Source organism: Aspergillus clavatus, genomic scaffold (genome assembly GCF_000002715.2).
Source record: "Aspergillus clavatus NRRL 1 1099423829805 genomic scaffold, whole genome shotgun sequence".
Classification (NCBI taxonomy): Eukaryota; Fungi; Ascomycota; class Eurotiomycetes; order Eurotiales; family Aspergillaceae; genus Aspergillus; species Aspergillus clavatus.
The window spans coordinates 3,869,212-3,888,842 of NW_001517094.1; the positions used below are offsets into that span (position 1 = coordinate 3,869,212).

General features: G+C 49.0%; 7 protein-coding genes across 7 annotated transcripts, besides 1 other annotated feature; 3 read left to right on the top strand and 4 right to left on the bottom strand.

Annotated features, from left to right (window-relative positions):
• Positions 1-534: 534 nt before the first annotated feature.
• ACLA_030990 (aldehyde dehydrogenase) lies at positions 535-2,174 on the bottom strand (the record flags this gene model as incomplete). The annotated part of the gene is made up of 4 exons (XM_001269791.1): positions 535-682; positions 742-1,184; positions 1,239-1,632; positions 1,708-2,174. The coding sequence occupies 4 exons, from the start codon at positions 2,172-2,174 to the stop codon at positions 535-537; spliced, it is 1,452 nt and encodes a 483-aa protein (XP_001269792.1).
• Positions 2,175-3,432: 1,258 nt separating this feature from the next.
• Positions 3,433-4,405, bottom strand: ACLA_031000 (protoglobin family protein; the record flags this gene model as incomplete). The annotated part of the gene is made up of 3 exons (XM_001269792.1): positions 3,433-3,862; positions 3,930-4,203; positions 4,264-4,405. The coding sequence occupies 3 exons, from the start codon at positions 4,403-4,405 to the stop codon at positions 3,433-3,435; spliced, it is 846 nt and encodes a 281-aa protein (XP_001269793.1).
• Positions 4,406-4,415: 10 nt separating this feature from the next.
• Positions 4,416-4,449: a microsatellite.
• A 2,948-nt stretch (positions 4,450-7,397) lies between these two features.
• ACLA_031010 (uncharacterized protein) lies at positions 7,398-7,793 on the top strand (the record flags this gene model as incomplete). The annotated part of the gene is made up of 2 exons (XM_001269793.1): positions 7,398-7,494; positions 7,720-7,793. 2 exons carry the CDS (start codon positions 7,398-7,400, stop codon positions 7,791-7,793), a joined length of 171 nt encoding a protein of 56 aa, XP_001269794.1.
• Positions 7,794-8,898: 1,105 nt separating this feature from the next.
• ACLA_031020 (uncharacterized protein) lies at positions 8,899-9,397 on the bottom strand (the record flags this gene model as incomplete). Its single annotated transcript, XM_001269794.1, has 3 exons — positions 8,899-9,028; positions 9,096-9,240; positions 9,301-9,397. The coding sequence occupies 3 exons, from the start codon at positions 9,395-9,397 to the stop codon at positions 8,899-8,901; spliced, it is 372 nt and encodes a 123-aa protein (XP_001269795.1).
• Positions 9,398-10,176: 779 nt separating this feature from the next.
• On the top strand, positions 10,177-13,669 carry ACLA_031030 (putative importin 11; the record flags this gene model as incomplete). The annotated part of the gene is made up of 7 exons (XM_001269795.1): positions 10,177-10,341; positions 10,426-10,526; positions 10,583-10,720; positions 10,774-11,789; positions 11,847-12,319; positions 12,371-12,559; positions 12,614-13,669. The coding sequence occupies 7 exons, from the start codon at positions 10,177-10,179 to the stop codon at positions 13,667-13,669; spliced, it is 3,138 nt and encodes a 1,045-aa protein (XP_001269796.1).
• Positions 13,670-14,953: 1,284 nt separating this feature from the next.
• exg1 (glucan 1,3-beta-glucosidase) lies at positions 14,954-16,314 on the top strand (the record flags this gene model as incomplete). The annotated part of the gene is made up of 2 exons (XM_001269796.1): positions 14,954-15,033; positions 15,090-16,314. 2 exons carry the CDS (start codon positions 14,954-14,956, stop codon positions 16,312-16,314), a joined length of 1,305 nt encoding a protein of 434 aa, XP_001269797.1.
• A 321-nt stretch (positions 16,315-16,635) lies between these two features.
• On the bottom strand, positions 16,636-18,108 carry ACLA_031050 (acid phosphatase PHOa; the record flags this gene model as incomplete). Its single annotated transcript, XM_001269797.1, has 3 exons — positions 16,636-17,743; positions 17,802-17,863; positions 17,923-18,108. The coding sequence occupies 3 exons, from the start codon at positions 18,106-18,108 to the stop codon at positions 16,636-16,638; spliced, it is 1,356 nt and encodes a 451-aa protein (XP_001269798.1).
• Between the last annotated feature and the right edge of the window lie 1,523 nt (positions 18,109-19,631).

Genomic DNA, 19,631 nt, shown 5'->3' on the forward strand with positions numbered 1-19,631 from the left:
TTCTATGGAGTCCTAGGAGTATGCATTAGAGGTACTTTTAAACTGGGGAGGATACGCGGGTTGGATTTTTGAATGAGTCTGTAAGGGATTCATGGACCAGTTTGTCCTGGAGTGTTGGGGGGGTTCATATCGCTTGGTTCACAGAATTTCCAGAGATGTTCTCCCAAGTGCCCATCTTCTTCCTGAATTCTGGGGTAGAAAACCCTTGTTATAGCTCGATTGGCTTCTTCAACAAGATCATATTGTGTACATGACATGGGACAGAGCAGCACACGGTATACCATCCTGACCATCGGCCATCCTAATTGTGGTATAGACCGAATTATCTTCTCGGGATGAAGAAGAGACAAAATCGTTTGAAAACAAGGGCAAGTCTTCCGTACACATGCTGTATACTGCATGATAGCTACTATGGCAATGACAGGTGAACCTCCAGGTAATGGAATGAATGGCAAAGACGCTACAGAGAAAATTGTGCCGCCAGTCCTGTACACTGTGACATATCTACGAGTTCTGGGACGACACGCATGTACCTCATTGCGTCCAAGTGACCGTCTTGGTCTGCAACCACTCATCATAAGCGGCCGTGCCGCCTCCAAAGCGACCAAAGCCACTGCTCTTCCATCCGCCGTGTGGAAGGACAGGTTCATCGTGCACGGTCAGGGAGTTGATATGAACCGCACTAGAGAGAGACCGATGATCAGCAAGATGCCCCTCTATCTTCAGAGTCAGCTGACTTACCCAGCCTCGAGTTGCTTGGCTACTCTCAAACCTCGGAACAGATTGTCCGTGAAGACGGCAGACGTAAGGCCATACTCGGTGTCATTGGCCAGCGCGACGGCCTCTTCCTCGCTGTCAACGACGATGAGAGACACCGTAGGACCGAACGACTCGGTAGAGTAGATGTCCATGTCCTTGGTGACATTGTCCACAACTACGGGCCGCAGGCTATGCTCAGAGGATTCTGTGGCGTTCGCATCACCGAACAGAACACTGGCGCCCTTCGAGAGGGCATCAGCGACAAGTGCCTTGTTCTTCTTGACGGCCGCAGATGTTACCAACACAGGTGCCGGTGTCGCCTTGCCGAAGAGCTTCTCCGAAGACTCGGCGAGTAGCTGACGGAACTTGTCTGCAACTGCCCGCTGTACCACAATGCGTTCGGTCGACATGCAGATTTGACCAGACTGGCTTCTGATCAGCATTCACCTACGGGAGATCAATGCGGATTCGCCACTCACATGCATAAAGGACCCCAGGGCGCAGCAATATGCTGCCTTCTCCAGGTTTGCATCATCCAGGACGATGGCCGATGCCTTGCCTCCCAGCTCCAGGAGGACCGGCTTGACATACTTTCCAGCGGTCGCAGCGATGATGGAGCCGACCTGGGTACTTCCAGTAAAGTTGACCTTGCGGATAGCCGGATGAGCAATGAGAGCAGTGGTGACTGCGGCCGCATCCGACGTCCGATGGTACAGAATATTCAAACATCCTGCGGGGAGACCAGCTTCCCGGTAGATGTCGCCAATGGCCCAGAAGCATTTCGGCGCCAGTTCTGAGCCCTTAAGAATAGCGGTATTACCAGCTGCGAGAGGAAGCGCAACGGCACGGACTCCAAGAATAAATGGTGCATTCCTAACCAAGTCGATATGTCAGTTTCCACACCTGGCGAAGTGAAGCAGCACAGCCGGAAAAGAACGGAAGACCTACCAAGGCGCGATTCCCAGAATCACTCCATATGGCTCTTTGAATACCATAGCGCACTCGCCATCCTTTCCAACCGAGGGCACTGAGCCCTCAATGGATGGGATCCTAGCGGCAAAGTCTTTCAGGAAACCAGCTCCCAACAGACATGTCTTCTCCGCGAACATCCTCCCCGCGCCAGTCTCTTCCATCTGGTATCGGATCAACTCCTCCCGTCGAGCGTACATGATATCGGCGGCCTTCATCAGGATATCCCGGCGGTCGTAAGGCTTCATCTTGCTCCACGCAGGGAACGCGGCCTTGGCGGCTGCTACGGCACGGTTGGCATCGTCGACTGAGGCGGCAGCGGAGCGGTAAAGGAATTCGCCCTCTGCAGGGCCATAAACATCAAGAAGGTTCTCGGTTACGACTGAGTCATTGTTGATGATGAGAGGGATGACGGCGTGCTCGCCAGCAGCTTCGTTGGCGGCCATCTTGACCAAAATCTTCCGTCTGGCGGGAGGGCGGAGTTAAGGTATGGGACGAAGAGTAAAAGAATATCAAAAGGCACAACCGAAAGACTATGCGATGGGGGGGGTATACACAAGAAGCAAAAACTCGAACAAAAGCAACGATATATGTATCCGACAACGGGAGTGAGGGGGGAAATGAAGCCGAATTTCTCTGTAAGACGCGCTGAGGGTGACCTATCCGCACTTAGAGATCCTTCATACCTCGACTGTTGATCCTTGCGATTGGCAGTTTGGTTCTTCTCTCCAATAGTGTGCGCGTTCCATGTAAGTAGTGGTTCGGCTGTTAAGTGGGGGACAGAATCCGACAACCGCAGAAATGATATCGGAGAATCTACTCCGTAGATGAGATCGTCAAAGTAGTTCCTTCAAAGTCCGGGTTTTCAACCTCGGGTTTCTTTTGTGGATAGAGCTTCTGCGTAACTGGATACCAGAGGCAATACCTGAGAACAAACTTCGACAGCATTTGAAACCTTTCACTGAAGCCACAATGTACTCATCGTTTCAGGGTCTTCGATATGCCAAGCACCATATAGTTTGGAGTAGATAGTATCTAGTTGATGGTGATGCTGCTTAGAAATTACATGCTAACCCCTTTAATTCCGCACATCAGCGGGTCTCCCAGAAGGAAAAAGGGGAGATTTCCGCTCGAAGCCTCCAACTTCACTGGTGAAAAGCCCTGCTGACACACCGTAGCATAAGCGTCTTGCGCTCCCAATTGCCTTGAGCATCTGCCACTGCTGCACCCGCTATTATTAATTATTAGCATCGCGCACGATGCACCTCGGGACTCCGGGACAGTTGAACTATTGTATTTGCATTTTGCAGCGACACTAGATCGGGAGACGAGGGTTGCTGACTACCCTGGGACTCCTCGATTACTAAGAAAACGGCAATACTGTGTCTCCCCCAAGTGCAAAAAGTATAGAGCAAGAAGTCATGATTATCAATATATAGGATCTCTGATGTGTTTTGATGAACCATAAGCGGAGTGATGCCAATTATCGGCGGATATCTTCAAAAGGTTTGTGTGCCAAGTATGAGTCCCCAAAACACCAACGCATGCATGCCTTGAAAACGAGAAACAAATAGACGGAAATGAGAAGGAGAAAAAAACGACCGAGGGGAACAAGAATATTGGATAAAAAAACCCCCACGCCATCTATGCGCCTTTTTTATGATGATGAGTTATGCAGAAAATGTCGCCGAGGCGGGACTGAGATCACTTTCCAGCCCAGATCTTAGTCTCTGAGGACGATCTCGCCACGTCGGAGAACGGACACGCAGAGGATGTAGACGGCGCCATGCTGCAGATACTGGACCGGTCGTCGTCGCTTGAGCTGGCGGACGAGCTGTTGTCGCCCAGAATCTTCTTGTCGCCAAGGAAGCCCTCCTTGTCGTCGATGATAATCTCGGACATTTCGTCGGCATACTCCTCGCCGTCGCGGACTCGATACCGGGCGAACAGATCGTTCTGAATCCAGATAATCTTGCCGATGGCGCGGACGAGCGCAACTTTGCGCTGCAGAGACAGAGTGGGGTGCGACATGAGGGCTTCGGTGAAGATGTCCTGGATGAATCCCAGCATGACACCGATGTGGATGTACTCGATATTGAGAGGGACGCGGCGTTCTTGACCAGAGTGCATTACACTATGAGGACGCAAAAGTCAGTGACCTGTTTGCACTGGATGGAAGCTGAAGCAGTGGTCAAACTCACCCGACTTTGTTCAGATACCGCCAGAATTCCATCTGGGTGGGATCGGAACAGAGCTTGATCAGGTACCAGCGGAGGAACATCTTCCGATTCTGGATCTGAGGGCTGTTCTCGGTGTACCAGTCATCGACGTGTGTTGTCTCATCAGCGGTATCTTTTGTAATAAAGGCGCGCGCGGTAATGTCTTGTTCGAGCAGCTTCTTGTAGACGATATTGACGACAGCAGGGATCAGAGCCTTGATGTACTTGGAACCGGTCGTCAGGGCCTCAATGTCGCCTATGCGCATGCGGTTAGCTCTGATCAAAACAAACATGATAACGACAAACATTGACATACTGGAGTTGAAGTCGAGGAAATCACGGAGATAGTTGATGCGAGCTTCGAGTCTGGTATACAGCTCTTTTCGGCTCACGTGCTTCACAGGACGGCCTCCTTCGAGGAGGGCCTCCATCTGTCTCCTTCCCTCAGAGGCCTGCATGGTTGGCAGTTGTGTGTGTATGTGTGTATGTGTGAGTGTGTGTGACGGTGTCGTATACCTCCGAGGAGATACGTGATACAAATGTGGATAGAGATCGATCAAGAACCACTTGCGGGAAGGGGACACGGCTATCGAAGATCGGTGAAACAAGGGGAGGCTATTCTTGATGTTGGAGTTCTCGATGGTTTGAAGATGATTTCAAAAAAAAAAGGTCCAAGGAATGAGCAGGCTCATAATATGAGGCAACTTGTCCCCTTTATACGCTCCTTCGGTGTCCATACTGAGGGATCGCACGTATCAATATTTTTTTTTCTTTTTATTTTTCGTCCTCCACGCCAGATGGCATGGCTAGATCCGGATACATGGAGTATGGAACCAGCAATAACCTCCGACCCTCCCTGGTCTAAGAGCACTCCACACGGAAACCGTTGCGAAAAGGGTTATCGCACCAGAAAAATCATTTCGAAATACAAAGATTACCGGCTACTCCATAAAAGTGAGAGAGTGGGGGGGTTTCCAAAAATCGCCATTTAGACCTATCATGAGGACAAGAAGTGTCATGAACCCCGGAAACTTCTTTTTTTCTTTCTCCTACTTTTCCATTCCTTCTTCTAGACAGCTTCCGCCTCCGGGATGTTCGTAACTGGAAGGAGGTTTCCAGTGGTATGATCCTTGAATCTCAGACAGAGATGCTGAAAATGAAATAATCTGGAGAGCTTAAGATAGGCATAAAACACGTGCTATTGTGGGGCCTCTATCGTGACGGTTTTTTTTTTTTTCTTTTTTATTTACTTTGTTCCCAGATCTCTATTATTGTTTACTCGTTACAATATGCCACTTTTAATCTCGAACAATAAGATAGCTCATATAGATGATACGGATCTATTCTGATCGTTCTCATATCGACCTCAGATTTTTAATGATCTTTCATCCTCAGGAAATAAAATCGTCATTCCTTCGAGCTCGCAAGTCCTAACATGCGGTCTGCAAGGCTCCAGACTTTTGAGTTTGACCCGTTGAATTCCGAATCTGCATGTAGCCTTGTAGGTCTCGATTCGGAGCCGAGGGACCGAGTTTACAGCTTCAACTACCAGGCAGTATGTAGTATTACTCATTAATGTATCTTGGCTACTGTCTTCACTCTTCAGCCTTGACTACGGTCAGGATCATAGGATGAGATCATAATGAATTTCCCGGAATACTGATTAAATTCGCCGAGGATTTTCCGGATCTGTCAAATCATTTCTGTGTCTTTGTCTTGAGCTCTTTGACGTTTGTTTCGTATAGGAAGAGGAAAGCAGTATCGGTATCGGACAATACATCACATCGGAATCATCAGGAATCCAGAATATCACCTACGTAGTACGCAAAACCCAACCAGATCTAAGCGAAATAAGCGACGATGACTCATCACTCAATAGTTGGAGCATAAACGGGCAACTGGCGATCTTGGAGACAGATAGATAAGCGTCACAACTACTCTGTAAATAGCTCAAATAATCGGAATCCGTTGTCGTGTGATCTTTCACCCGACTCCCGTGAACCTTCCATGCTAGACGCTGATAGTAGCGGCAGTTAGAGGGGGGGGTGGTTGCACTTGGGGGCCGTAACCCCCTATTGATCGGCCCTGGGGTGGGCCTGTAGCTACTAGTTGTACGGAGTAGGTGTTTACCAGTTAGGTTACGACTCTACATGGTAGGTTTTCCTCTCATTATTACTGGAGTACCTACTACCTACTCTGGTTATCTGGTAGCTGCTAGTCTGGTACCTACGAAGCGTTAGCATCAAAATTTTCGGAGCGGGTATGGCATGATGTCGACTTGTCCATTCTTAGCAGGGAAAGGCGAATTCTCTCAATCAGTCTCGGATGCGTCATCTGGAAGGTGGTCAGAAGATTTCAAGACAGAGCATTTTCTTGTTCCAACTTCCAAGGCCCAAGCGGAGTTGCTAAATTTGAAACTCGTAACACCAAGATGCATCATGAATTCATGATTCATGAGGGCATCCAAGACGGAATAAAGTTGTGTCAAAAACCTGACAGCTCTGACTCCGGTAGGTGACCTGTAAGCTGTCAGCTCATGGATCAATCCCGCCCAATGTTAGGTACCCTAAACCAGTGGGTAACTACCTAGTAATCGGTACGCTGCTCGTTCGGTAATTCCCCAGCCGAAGTGGCTTGACGTAATGATACCTGAGGCAGCTCGCCGATTGACCCTGGCATTCTCTAGCCGAAGCATCACGTTGCATTCCCAGGCCTCAGGAAATAAGCATATGGAACGATTATTGCATGCATATCGCTGATCAATCTCCTCGGAGCTTATAGGAAAGAAGATCATCAGATGTGTGGCACTATGCTGACAATGATGACAACATCGAAGTTCCGAAGTTCAGTTCCCGTTCAATCTCCAGGGAAAGAAACAAAAAATAAAATAAAATAAAAATACAAAAAGAATTTTACCAGATCTCACTTTCACGGTATAGAAGTATGTACCTAAGCGGATCCTGAAGCCTAATTTGCAATTGGCTAAACGTACTTGCTGTTAGCAATAATCATAATCTACTGCATGGGACTGGTCTATATCGAAGACTCAACGACGGTAAGACCACACTTTATCGAAGGAATATCGTGAAATATCAGACACAACAGCTTCACTGGTTTCAGTGGTCATCTGATTACTTGATCTATACCCTAAATTGGGCCATGGTGCCAGTCGTAGTGTTCATCGAATGAGCCTATACCTACCAATTTGATAATGTTTCTGTAAGCCCATCTCTTTATCAGACTTCAAAGAGGATGCCGCAAGCCTTTCCAAATGAGGCCTGAAGTCCCAACCAAAACTTTCGTATCGGGTCATCGCATGGATGCCACTATGTCTAGCTCGCCTTTCGGCGAACACACTGATCTATGAGGCAAGGGGGCATAAGTCCCAATTATCGCAGACACAGCCAGCTCCTGGATATCCAGCATCCAGACGAAGGTACTTCATATTCAATGCCTTTGAAAACTTTGGCCGTGGCTTATGCCTATGTAGATCCCGATCCTCTGCAGAATGAATCTAGGTCAGTGCGTCAAATTCGCACCGTTGGACGTAAGTGATAGAAATGGTTATAAGTGCGGTGATTGGATTGATATCCTTGCCAAAGTCAAAGATCTTGCAGGAAATCGAACGCACTACTCCGAGATTATATGGTGTCCTCGAACCGCGAGTCTGCAAGATGCTCGCCTCAGCATTTACTGATAAAGCTGATGAATCCAATCTCATGGAAAGCCCGAAGCTATGGACTGGGAGGCGATATTTGCTCTTCGACAATAGGGTCCATAACCCTGACGGGCTATGAAACAACCCCGATGGTTGGCCCCATTGTCTCGGCTATCAAAGCCCTGTAGGATGGGGACTTGTATGCCGCCTGTATTGAGATAGCTGCGGGGACTGAAGAATAGTCGCTAAGGAGACCGTCAATTTAGGAACTCAAGATTCCGTGCAGCTGGCCCGAATATCAAGGTGGATATTCCCTAATCCAGATCGAGTATCCTTGTCATGCCCACCAGCCGTACTCCATAATTGTCCAGATCTCTTCGGAAACCATGTGGATATAGCCCCTGTCACAAATCGATAGCGTTGCTGTGTGACCTCTGTGGGCTCACTCTGACTTCCGAAACGAACTCTGGGGCCTGTCTGGCCGGGTATGGCCCAAGCTCGCTAACGGCTAGAAAGAAGGGGGAACGATTGAGCATACCATCCCGTATCTATGCCTTACGCTCAGGGCAAGCCTCTTTTCCCGTCTGATTGGAGCATATGTCCCGTCTCTGAGATTGCTCGATTGAAGACTTTCAGCGTGGTATCAAGCTGTATCACTGCTATGATCCGTCTTCTGCACCGGGGTTGGGTTTGTTTGAATTGTAAAGCGTCGTCTGCAGTGTCCTCCAATTAACAAGCCCCAGGACCAATTAGTCCTCGCCTCAAGAGATTCATAGAATCATTTTTGTTTCTTCACTGAGAGTCTCTTCAAGTCTGCGGGATGCAGCCAAGTTGTTTTTTTGAATCCCAAAGCCTGGAAGGTCCCTGTCACAACTTTAATTTGTTTTTGCAAACCTAAACAAGGTCTTGTCGAATGCACGGAGTATGTGGTGTAATGATACTAACATGAATTGCAGACGTTGTATTCGTGAAAGGGTTGATTGAGAGGATTGTTGTTTTGAGGACTAGTGGAACTCTGCAGAAAGGAGGCAAACCTATGGAAAGCTTCAGGCATTTTTCATCTATCACGGGCAGTATTAACTCGTCTCGCATCCCATGATTCTTTCATGAAACGTCCCTTAGGACCTAGGAAAGTTTTGTGGAAGCTTGTTTACTGGAATCATGGAAGAGCCAAGAATAGAGAAAAACATGTGTTCCGCTGTGGGACATTGCATTCTGTCAGAAAACCAAAATAGTTGACTTTGTGTAATCGGTGGCTAACCGTACATATATATTACAGAGATTAAGATATATCTAGACCAACCCTTCACGCTTCATGTCTTGAAGGTTGAGAGTATTGTCATCACCAGGACGACGTTCTGACTCTATCTTCACTTTATCCTCGGGGCCACCTGCACCCTGAAATTGTCCAGCTTTCGAGATCCTATCATGGCGAAGAATGTTAGCTTTTACCCAAGCAGCTCCAGCAGATCAATTGAAGTTAGTCTCACCTGCCACGGTCATCTCTGCTACCACCTTCATCCTCAGGGATCGGCTTGCGATCACTGCTCGAGGCACCCGCTTCCCTGCCGGTTTTAATACCGGTCAATTGACCGAATTTCTTGTCGACCATTTCGTTAACGCCAGAGTCAAGGGCTTGATAAGTTAGTTTTGGGCTAATGAGATGTTTAGCCTTGCAAAATGAGCTGAACATACTGGAGTCGCTCTTTGGACCAAGACCCTGTTTGGCCTGGTAGCTGTTCAGGTCCCTCTCTGCCTGGTGGGCGAGTCTGAAATTCTTGTTACTGGACATATTGACTGATATATGTGCTTGCTTCGAAACGGAATAGAGCTTATTTGAAGTTTAATTGTAGTGTAGAGCTGGAGTTACTGATCCAGCGAGTTCACCCCATACAATATATACCCTAAGAATGCTCAGAGAACTGATGTCGACTTTCATTAGGGATCTTAGATATGTAGCATTGCATCATTGCCATAACACATCATGGCGATGTCACAAACCCACCACTGTTTTCAGATCCGTAGTAGTAGGAGTAGTAGGAGTAATTCTTCTTTGTCCTGGAGTTGATCCTCTTGGTGAGGGACTGTCTGGCTTGGGTCCTTCAGTCAGGGTGATTGCAGATCCTTCTGCTAAAAACTGGCCATGCGACGAACGATGATCTTCAGTCGTCTGACTTCATGCTTTATGGTCCATCTGCTCATACTTCCTCAGCCCTAACTTGATATCCAAATCAAGTCTAGCGCAGAGGGTCTAAACCTAGGGCTGGCGCGGAGCGGAAGAACGGTCTTCCGGTACATCCCGCTGCAGAGCTGCGGGGACTAGTTCATAGAAACATTGTACAAAGAGAGCTTCGCGGTTGCGTTGTTGAGGTATCTAAGCTGGTCTAGTCAACTGCAGCAAACATCTCTCTTTCTTCTTGCCCTTCAACACAAGCCGAGACTCCCCGAAGTCGAATTTCCCCCTTAAAACATATGGCATACTAAATCTGTGAACCTTCTTGACGTGGCCGAGATTTGGTTTGGATTCCCTACAGCCAAAGTAAATAGATACAGCGCCAACGATCGTCCATGATGTCTCACGTCGTCGAACTGCACGGCGAGTCAAACCCGCTGAGTCCTCAAAATCTTCTTAATGCGCTTGCCCTCGCTGCGAGTTCGACGCAGCAGCAAGTCCAGACGGGTACCAAACAACTTCAATTCTGGGAGAAGCAAGAAAAGTACTTCACCTTACTTCAAGTACGTTGGTTTTCTTTGTTCCAGCGCCGGCTTCTAGACATGTCCCCCTTCTTTTCGGTTAACTAACATACCCTCTTCTACCAGGATATCTTCTTAGACCAATCAGTACCAATCGAAGCCCGATATCTAGCTATAATCCAACTAAAGAACGGCATCGACAAGTACTGGCGAAAGACTGCAACGAAGTAGGTTCTCCGGCCGCTGGAACAGCCAGGATATTCAACGCTGACATCTGCAAAAGCGCAATAAAGAAAGAAGAGAAGGAACAGATCAAACTGAGGGCGTTACAGGCTGGTGTTGTCGAGCCTGCTCCTCTGCTAGCACTACACAATGCGTTCATGATTGCCAAGATCATGCGTTCTGAGTTTCCACAAGATTGGTCAGTGAAATCTTTTATCCGGTATGGATTTTCATGTCTCTAATGGCTGCCAGGCCCGATGGAATTTCCTCGATCATTTCCTACCTTCGGTCGTCGACTCTGCCCGGTGTTAACCCTCTGCAATTGCCCCGGACGCTCACAATCCTTCTACAAATAATCAAGGAGCTGTCAACGGCTCGGTTACAAAGAAATCGCGCCAGTCTCCAGTCTGTTACTCCCGAAATCTTCCACCTTCTGGGGGGAATTTACGTTGAAAAAGTGAATAAATGGACAGCGATTTTAGAACATGGCGGCACGGATGAGGCAGCCTTGCTGAATGAGGCAGAACAAAGCCTTGTTTGTCTCAAAGTTCTTCGGCGTCTTGTAATTGCCGGATTCGAGCATCCAAACCGTGATAAGGAGGCCCGAGACTTTTGGCTCCTCACCCATTCTCATTTCAGCAAATTTTTTGCCTTTATTCATGGTTCCGTGCCTCTGTCAGAGCAAGTGCAAAGGTCAATTGAGAAGCACTTATTGAAATTGTCAAAGCTCCACGTGGAAATGGCGAAGGAACGTCCTGCATCGTTTGCTCTTTTGCCGGATAGCATCCATCTTGTCCAATCCTACTGGACCTTGGTTGTTAAATTGGGAGAAAATTACAGTCAGCTGGGCGAAGATAGCGAATCTGAGGGCAAGTCTCTCATGGAGAAAATCGGACTTAGAGCCCTTCTTTTGATCAGAGCCTGCTCGAAGATGGCATTTAACCCCGCGCAATCGTTCAAGTACCAAACTCCAGAAGATAAAGAGGAGAAGAAAAGATCTATTGAGCTCATCAAGTCGCAGCTTTTCACCCAGGAGTTTGTCGTCGTTGTTATGGAGCTTCTGGTCACCCAATTCTTCCGCTTTCGAAAAGCCGACTTTGAGGAATGGGAAGCTGAGCCCGAAGAGTGGGAAAGGAAAGAGGAGGATATTGCCGAAGCCTGGGAATTTTCCATCCGATCATGCTCCGAGAAGTTATTCCTTGACCTTGTCATTCACTTCAAAGAACTGTTGATCCCACGTCTACTCAATGTCTTCTACTCGTTTGCTAGTAAGCTCCAAACCTCAAGACGCGAGCCGCGGTCTACGCTGACTACTGCACCGCTAGGTCCCGACAAGCGCGACGTACTGCTGAAGGACTCTTTATACTCTGCCATCGGACTGGCGTCCGCCAGTTTAGAACAACAGTTGAACTTCAACAGTTTTCTTGAGGCCACACTCGTCCCTGAAGTTCAGATTCAAGAACAGGGGTACAATGTCCTCAGAAGACGAATCGCTATTCTCCTTGGACAATGGGTTCCTGTCAAGCCGGATGAGCTGAATAGGGATGCAATCTATCAGATCTTCCAACATCTTCTTAGTAAACAGGACTCACTGAATGACCTGGTTGTCCGGATTACCACCGGTAGACAGCTTAAGAATGTGCTGGACCCCTTCGAATTTTCTGCTACAGGTTTCATGCCATATGCGCAATCCATTCTCCAGGATTTGATGGCACTCATCCAGGAAGTTGAGCTCCCCGAAACTAAGATGGGGCTTCTGGATAGTGTTCGCGTGCTGGTGGTGAAAATGGAGGATCATGTATGTTATCCTATACGTTGACGCTCAAAAGATTTGCTAACGAAAGTCTAGATTGCGCCCTTCTCTGACCAAATATTAGCTCTTCTTCCTCCCTTATGGGAGCAGTCCGGCGAAGAACATCTCATGAAACAGGCTATACTCACATTGATCTCGTCACTTATTAACTCGTTGAAGCAAGACTCGATCAAGTACCATTCCCTCGTCCTACCTTTGATCCATAGCTCGGTCGAACCAGGTTCAGTAAGTGGTCTACACCCTATGGTCATTAGATTTCGGCGACTAACTAAGGAACAGGAGACGTTAGTATACCTTCTTGACGAGGCGTTAGAGCTGTGGTCTGCCATCCTCACGCAGACTCCAGCGCCCGCATCACCTGAGCTTCTAGCTCTCATCCCCGCCCTTTACCCCATATTCGAAGCTGCCATCGACAGTGTTCCTCAAGCTTTGCAAATTGCGGAATCCTATATCTTTCTTGCTCCCCAGGAAGTCCTTAGTGATCGGATCCGACTACCCCTTCTCGCATCCTTCGAAGCTCTACTGCAGTCCACTACCCGCCAGCGGCTTGGGGTTGTTCCCCGCCTTGTAGAGCTTATGATTCGTGGTGCCGAAGCTGTTGACGGCGGCAGTGAGAACACCTACAACATCATATCGCGCTCTCTCATCGACAGTTCTTTCCTGCAATCTCTTTTGGAAGGTCTCCACTCTGCCCACGAGGCGAGTCAGACCACGGGCCCACGCCGTAAACAGACCGCTGTTTATGGTGTTGTGGAGACGGATTACTTCTCCGTCCTCGCCCGTCTGGCTCTGGCGTACCCCAGGATCCTCGCGTCGGCCGTCTCTGCCGCCACGCAGACACCCGAAGAGCAGGTATTCTCTTGGCTTCTCACGGAGTGGTTCTTGCATTACGACAACATCGGTAGCGTGACACAGAAGAAACTGCATGCACTCGCACTCACACAGCTTCTCGGTTTGAATGGCCCAGATACGCAGCCCCCAGCCTACATTCTCAATCACCTGCAATCATACTTGAATATCTGGACAGATATCATCACTGAGCTCGCGGAAGGAGCAGAGGGTGACCCCAACGACCCCCGCAGTGGCGACTATCTGATCTACTGGAACAATGGGCAGACGAATAAATACGACGAGCATGAACCGCCAGAGAACGAACGCCGACGGCATTGGGCAAACGCCGACGTTGTTCATAAGATCAATATTCGCGACTTTGTTCGACAGCACCTACATTCTCTCATTGTGGGATGTGGGGGCGAACAACGGTTCCAGGAAGATTGGCTTCTCAACGTGGACCGTGAGGTGGTCGCCGCGTTTGGAGCGTTGGGATTGCTGTAGTTGTTCTTCTCAAGAGCGAGCTGATTATTTGCGCCGAGCATTCCTGTCTGTGTAGTTCAGAATACCCCATATAGATGAACATACAATGATGCATTGATGAAATTACCAACTCTAAGACACTGTTTACCCAGCAGGCGGTTAAAAGAATGATAGCCTCAGGCAGTGGAAGGACCTTCAGTCAGACCTATCTTGGTAAATCTGTAACAAAATACGTATAATTCCCCAAATACGCCCAGGCTGCACACAAATAAGCTATCAATACGGTAAATACATTACTACTGCCATGTGCCTCAACCGAATCCGTCGCCAACATTCCTTTTCAACGTCAATCTCCATTCTTATTTCCTTAGCCTTAAACATGGTCTTCCTCTTTGCTCTTCGCAAGCTGATTCCGGATGCAGAGATTATGGGACTAGCATGGTAAAATATTACTATGCTAGACGCCAGTCTCACGAAACGCTTCATGTCAAAACTGAGGGTCTGTCCCTAGAGCATCACCTGTCTCAACCGTTCAGTCTTAATTGCTTCACTGTACTCGACCACCGGGTAATCAGAGCCCCTTCAGTGGCGCCTAGGTACTAGGAAGGCTCAACTACGTGGAACTAACTATAGTCCAAGAGACTGCCCGCAATGCAATCGTACAACGTAGGGGTGCTCTTTCCAGCACTGAGAGTCCAAATGTTGCCCGGATGTTTTCATCTGGACATTCGGAAGGAAGAGGAGAACTCTTCAAGAGTATACCTATGTTCTCTTTACTTCTGAGAAGCACTCCTTCCCCGCTTCCAGGATAATGTCGATACCCGAGGCTTGATTTGCAGTGCTACGTCAGATTCATGTCAGTTCTTTTAGGCCCCAGATAGAGGTCTGGAGAATCTATGACAGGAACAAAGTGATTGACTCTTCTCCACTTCTTGACATAATGTTTTGCCGTTATTGTTGTCCTTGTTACTCGTTTGTTTATATTTCTTCCGTTTTCGGGTGGATCGATTCCGCTTTCGACCCATCTTCGCTCTACGCTCCAGTGAAGCTCGTGCAATCTTGAGAGTACTCAATCTGAATCTCTCTTCTTTACCCCTCTCAGTACCTGTCAGGGCTGGTTGCGTTCTTAATCAGTTCCGTCAGACAGCCCAGATCTGAATGCGGTCCAGGCGCAACCGCTGCTTCTATCTATTTGTTACTTAAACCAGGGGATTCCCATTCCAGCACATATCATCAGCATCAACAATCATTCTTCTCCCAGCCTCCTCATTGCTGCGGTGCAAAGACTATTGACTTCGGGGAACAATGCTTTCCAGACTCTCGCAGACGGCGCTTGTGGCGCTGTCGCTCATGACAGTCCTGACAGAAGCCGTCCCATCTAGGATGTAAGTTGCTATTTCATTGTGTTACTTGCACACAGCGACTGAATATTATTTGATAGGCGCATCCAGACGAGAGACTCGGTCAATTATCAGAGTGAAATTGTTCGCGGTGTCAACCTCGGTGGTTGGCTAGTCCTCGAGCCATGGATTACACCCTCGATCTTTGAAAATGGTGGAGGCGCTGCAGTTGACGAATGGACTCTGGCCGAGGTCCTGGGGAAAGATAAAGCCAGGGCTATTTTGTCTCAGCATTGGTCGTCCTTTATCACACAGGATGATTTCAATCAGATTGCTCAAGCGGGAATGAACCACGTCCGTATCCCTGTCGGTTATTGGGCTGTCTCTGCTCCTGATGAGCCATATGTGGATGGCCAATTGGAATTCCTCGACAATGCAATCTCCTGGGCTAGAGCCGCTGGGTTGAAAGTCATGATCGATCTGCATGGAGGTAAGTCTCCAGAGCAAAACGTTATTACTGAATGGGATGCTGATCAGGTTGAAACAGCTCCGGGATCCCAAAACGGCTTCGATAACAGTGGACGCAAGGGACCTATTGCCTGGCAGCAAGGCGATACTGTCGCAAGAACCGTGGACGCCTTTAAGGCTTTGGCCGAGCGATATTTACCTGAGAGTGACGTGGTTACTGCAATTGAGGCTGTGAATGAGCCCAACATTCCGGGGGGCGTGAACGAAGGCCAACTGAAGGAATACTACAACCAAGTTCTGGAGGTGGTGCACAGCATCAATCCTGATGCCGGCGTATTTCTGAGTGACGGCTTTCTGGCAACAGCATCATGGAACGGATACGCAAATGGCGAGAACGTGGTCATGGATACGCATCACTACCACATGTTCGATAACACTCTGATCAGCCTGGACATTAATGCCCATGTGAGAGCTGCCTGTGAATTTGGCAACCAAATCAAGGGATCAGACAAGCCGGTCGTTGTCGGCGAATGGACCGGCGCGTTGACTGACTGCACCAAGCACCTTAATGGCAAAGACATCCCTACACGGTATGAAGGGCAGTGGGCCAACAGCCCTAGATATGGCGACTGTGGAAACAAGCGCCAGGGCTCTAGCTCGGGTCTGTCGGAGCAGGAGAGAAGTGATACTCGACGATTCATCGAAGCACAGCTTGATGCATATGAGGGAAAGAACGGCTGGCTGTTCTGGACGTGGAAGACTGAGGGGGCGCCAGGTTGGGACATGCAGGATTTGCTTGCCAACGGGCTGTTCCCCAATCCTCCCACGGAGAGGCAGTACGGGAATCAATGTGCCTAGATAATTATTCTTACTCCTTTTTGCGATTGTTATTATTAGTTGGACTTCTTCAAGCAACTCAGCAATTCAGCAAGTCTCTTTAAATCTTACGGTCAACGATGTTCAAGTATGGTAGGTGATTTAATTGCGTCTTTACCAAGGGAGTGCCAATTAGCAGGGGTCGTTGAAGTAAAGGCCATGACGATTTAAACGAGTTAAATTAAGATCGTGATGTATGATACATTAAAGCTATCTATTAAGCCCTAACTTGATAGTTGCTGTTTCGTCTCTCTCATGAAGGCATACCAACTCACTGGGTAGTTGAGGCCTTGTCAGCATCATCTAGATCAAGCTCAGGATCAGTCCCAGAACGAGGCCGGAAACACCAGCTGCAGGAGCAACCATGGAAGTACCAGCGTTGGTGGTCTTGAGACCCGCAGTGGAGGAAGAAGACGACGACGAGGAGGATGCCGTTCCGTTAGCACTCTTCTTGGTGGCAGTCACCTTGGTGTTATAGCCGCTGGCAGTGTCATAGGGGAAGGGGCTTGTGTAGTTGTATGTCGGCTTGGTGTTGGCGTAGGTCTTCTTGACGATGTCCAGGATACCGTGGCCGGCGGAGCAGTCGCCGGAGGTCAGCGGGTTGGGCCAGACGGGGGAGAACTTGGAGTATTCGCCAGCAGACATGGGACCAGGGTAGGTCTCGTTGAGGTGGAGGTTGGTGGTGTCGACGTCATAGTTGACGTAGCCGGTCTTGTTGGCGACGATCTGGAGGAGGTTGGCACCGCAGTCCCAGCGACCCAGGGAGGGCAGGCCCCAGTTTGCGGAGGCGGAGGCGATGACGGAGTAGTGAGTGTAGAAGGTGTCGTCCTGGGTGCCCTTCAGGTGATCGGGGATGGCGCCGCCGAGGAGGACGCTGAAGATCCGGTTGGACTTGGGGTAGGTGCTGTCCTCGTCGAAGGTGAGCAGGATCAGGGTGTCGTCCATGAAGTAGGAGTTGCTGAGCAGGGGGGCGATCCAGCTGCGCTCCCACTTGGCGCCGAAGGTGATGTTGGTGTCGTGGGCGTCGTTGGTCATGTTGGGGGTGATGAAGGCCCACTGAGGGAGCTTCTTGTTGGCCAGGTCATCTTCGAAGCTGGTGAAGTTCTTGATCTGGCGCAGGCGGGTGCTGTCCTGGGTGACCGAGTTGTAGAGAACGAGGGGGTTGTGCTTACGCACGTAGTCGTTAGCGTGAGTTCGCTGGTTAGAGTAGTTGAAGCCCTGGAATCCGGCATGTGGCATGTGTTCCTGGTATTCTCCCCAGGCGATGTTCTTCGTGTCGAGCAGATCGGCCACGGTAGAGACATTGGCGGGGATCTGGTTGAAGTTGTCATTGTCCATGCCGAAGGTATCACCACCCGCTGCGGCGCAGTAGTTAGGCTCCGAAGGATGAGTGGCTGCGTAGAAGTTTGTGCTACAGGGGGTGATTAGCTCCTCAGCCTCAATAAATCAAACCAGTGTAGGGGACTTACAGCTGGATTCCTTGCGAAGCCAGCCACTTCATATTCGCATCTGCTGCTGCATCCTCGTAGTCCTTTAGAAATAGTAGTTAGAATTATAGATGATCATCCTATTCAAGAGGTCGTCACTCACAATGTTCTCAAGCCACACCTGGAAGAGGCGGTTGAAGGCGATACCCTGGACGTTCGAAACGGGAGAGAACGGCTGGATGGAAGCGGCCGCAGACTGGATTGCAGGGAGAGAGGGCTCTTTCTCAGTAGCAGTCTGGGCATAAGCCAGAGAGGCAGTAGCAAGCAAGGCGGCAACTTGAGACTTCATCTTGACCGATTTTCTTCCTATCGTGCTTGCTTGGATGAGAGTGATCGACAATCCGAAGAAGGTGAGAGGCCTGGCAGAAGCAGCAAGTCGAATTTATAGCTGTGGAAGGTGGATGGATAAAGAGTCGGCCACACGTGGGAGACACGCTCGTGAGCCAACAGTCCCGAGTAGGCGATGTCAGGTCACTCCAGGGCGTGCCAGTGATTGAACCACGCGGTCAGTGGATTAATTCTCATTCGATGGATATCCCCGAGTAGTAGCAGTACTAGAAGAAGAAGTTAGCAAGACATTTACTGGCCGGGATCGTAAATAACGCAGGCCCCATGATTCTAGCGTTGTTTCTTGCTTCCAGAGAGCGGATGGTGCCTTTTGATGCCAAGGGAGCAACTAAGTAAGCATCCCCAGTGGGTCCATGGCTCTGGGGGCGAAAGCAATACACTGCTCTTGATTGGTCGATGTAATGCTTGAACTAAGGCTTAGCCTGGTCTAACCTGATTGGGATGCGCTCCAAGCGAGCACGTGCTGAAATTGCTGGTCAACAACATTGCAAGGCTGATGGCAACCATGGTGTCTGGGATGGAGTCAAGCAGGTCAAGGCATTCATTATATGCATTTAGATATACACCTGGATACCCGGATAGAAATGATCCGGGACAGTTGAGCGAGGCAATGACTGGAGGCTTCTTGCTTGTACTCTCATTCTAGCTTTCAAAACAATCTCTGTCCACCTCTGGGATTGCAAATGGGTTCACCATATCTCCAGGATGTTCTAAGAACTAACTAGATACATATCAGAGAGCTAGGATGTCATCCAGAGATCCTAGACATGCAGTGAATCCTATGGTTGCCACTCGGAACTCGTCCTCGGAGCGACTGAGAATTGAAGGCACAAACTCTACATTCAGATGCAACTCTCCAAGCCAGCGTTTGTGAACCGGTATCCGATACCCGACAGGTCAAGCCTAGTCTCTCAGCCAAGGGTATGTTAAGCTTTTAATGTCGAACGGTGGGGTTCGAAGTTTCTAATCAACTGTGGAGGAATGCAGCATAATCAGTAATTCTTCCCACGAAAAGCTGTGCTGAAGTTCACCCTGAGAAAAAGCAAATTCTCCGGGCTCTTTTCCTGCATACTTTCGTGTGAAGCTTTACTAAGACAGACTGGGAGTAGAGGAACCAAGGTCATAGAATAGGACCAAACCAGGGTCCAGGTCACCACAAGACAATAATAGTGACATGTGGTCGTATTGCTTCAGCTGGGACTGTGATCTGGGTTTTAAGTGTCAATTGCCGCACATTATGTCTCCCTTTTGTAACTTGAGTAGGGCCGCAAATTTTGTCTTGTAAAGAGGTCAATCGTGGTGATAGCTGGCTGAATGGGGTTCATCTGATACTAACAATCATGGATCTCGGGGAGTTGACCCTGGAAAAGTCACGTGCTACATTTCAACCTCGGCAGCTTCCCATCTCCGATCTGGGGAACCGACCGACGCATTGACGGTCGCATCGCCTAGCGGTTATCGTCT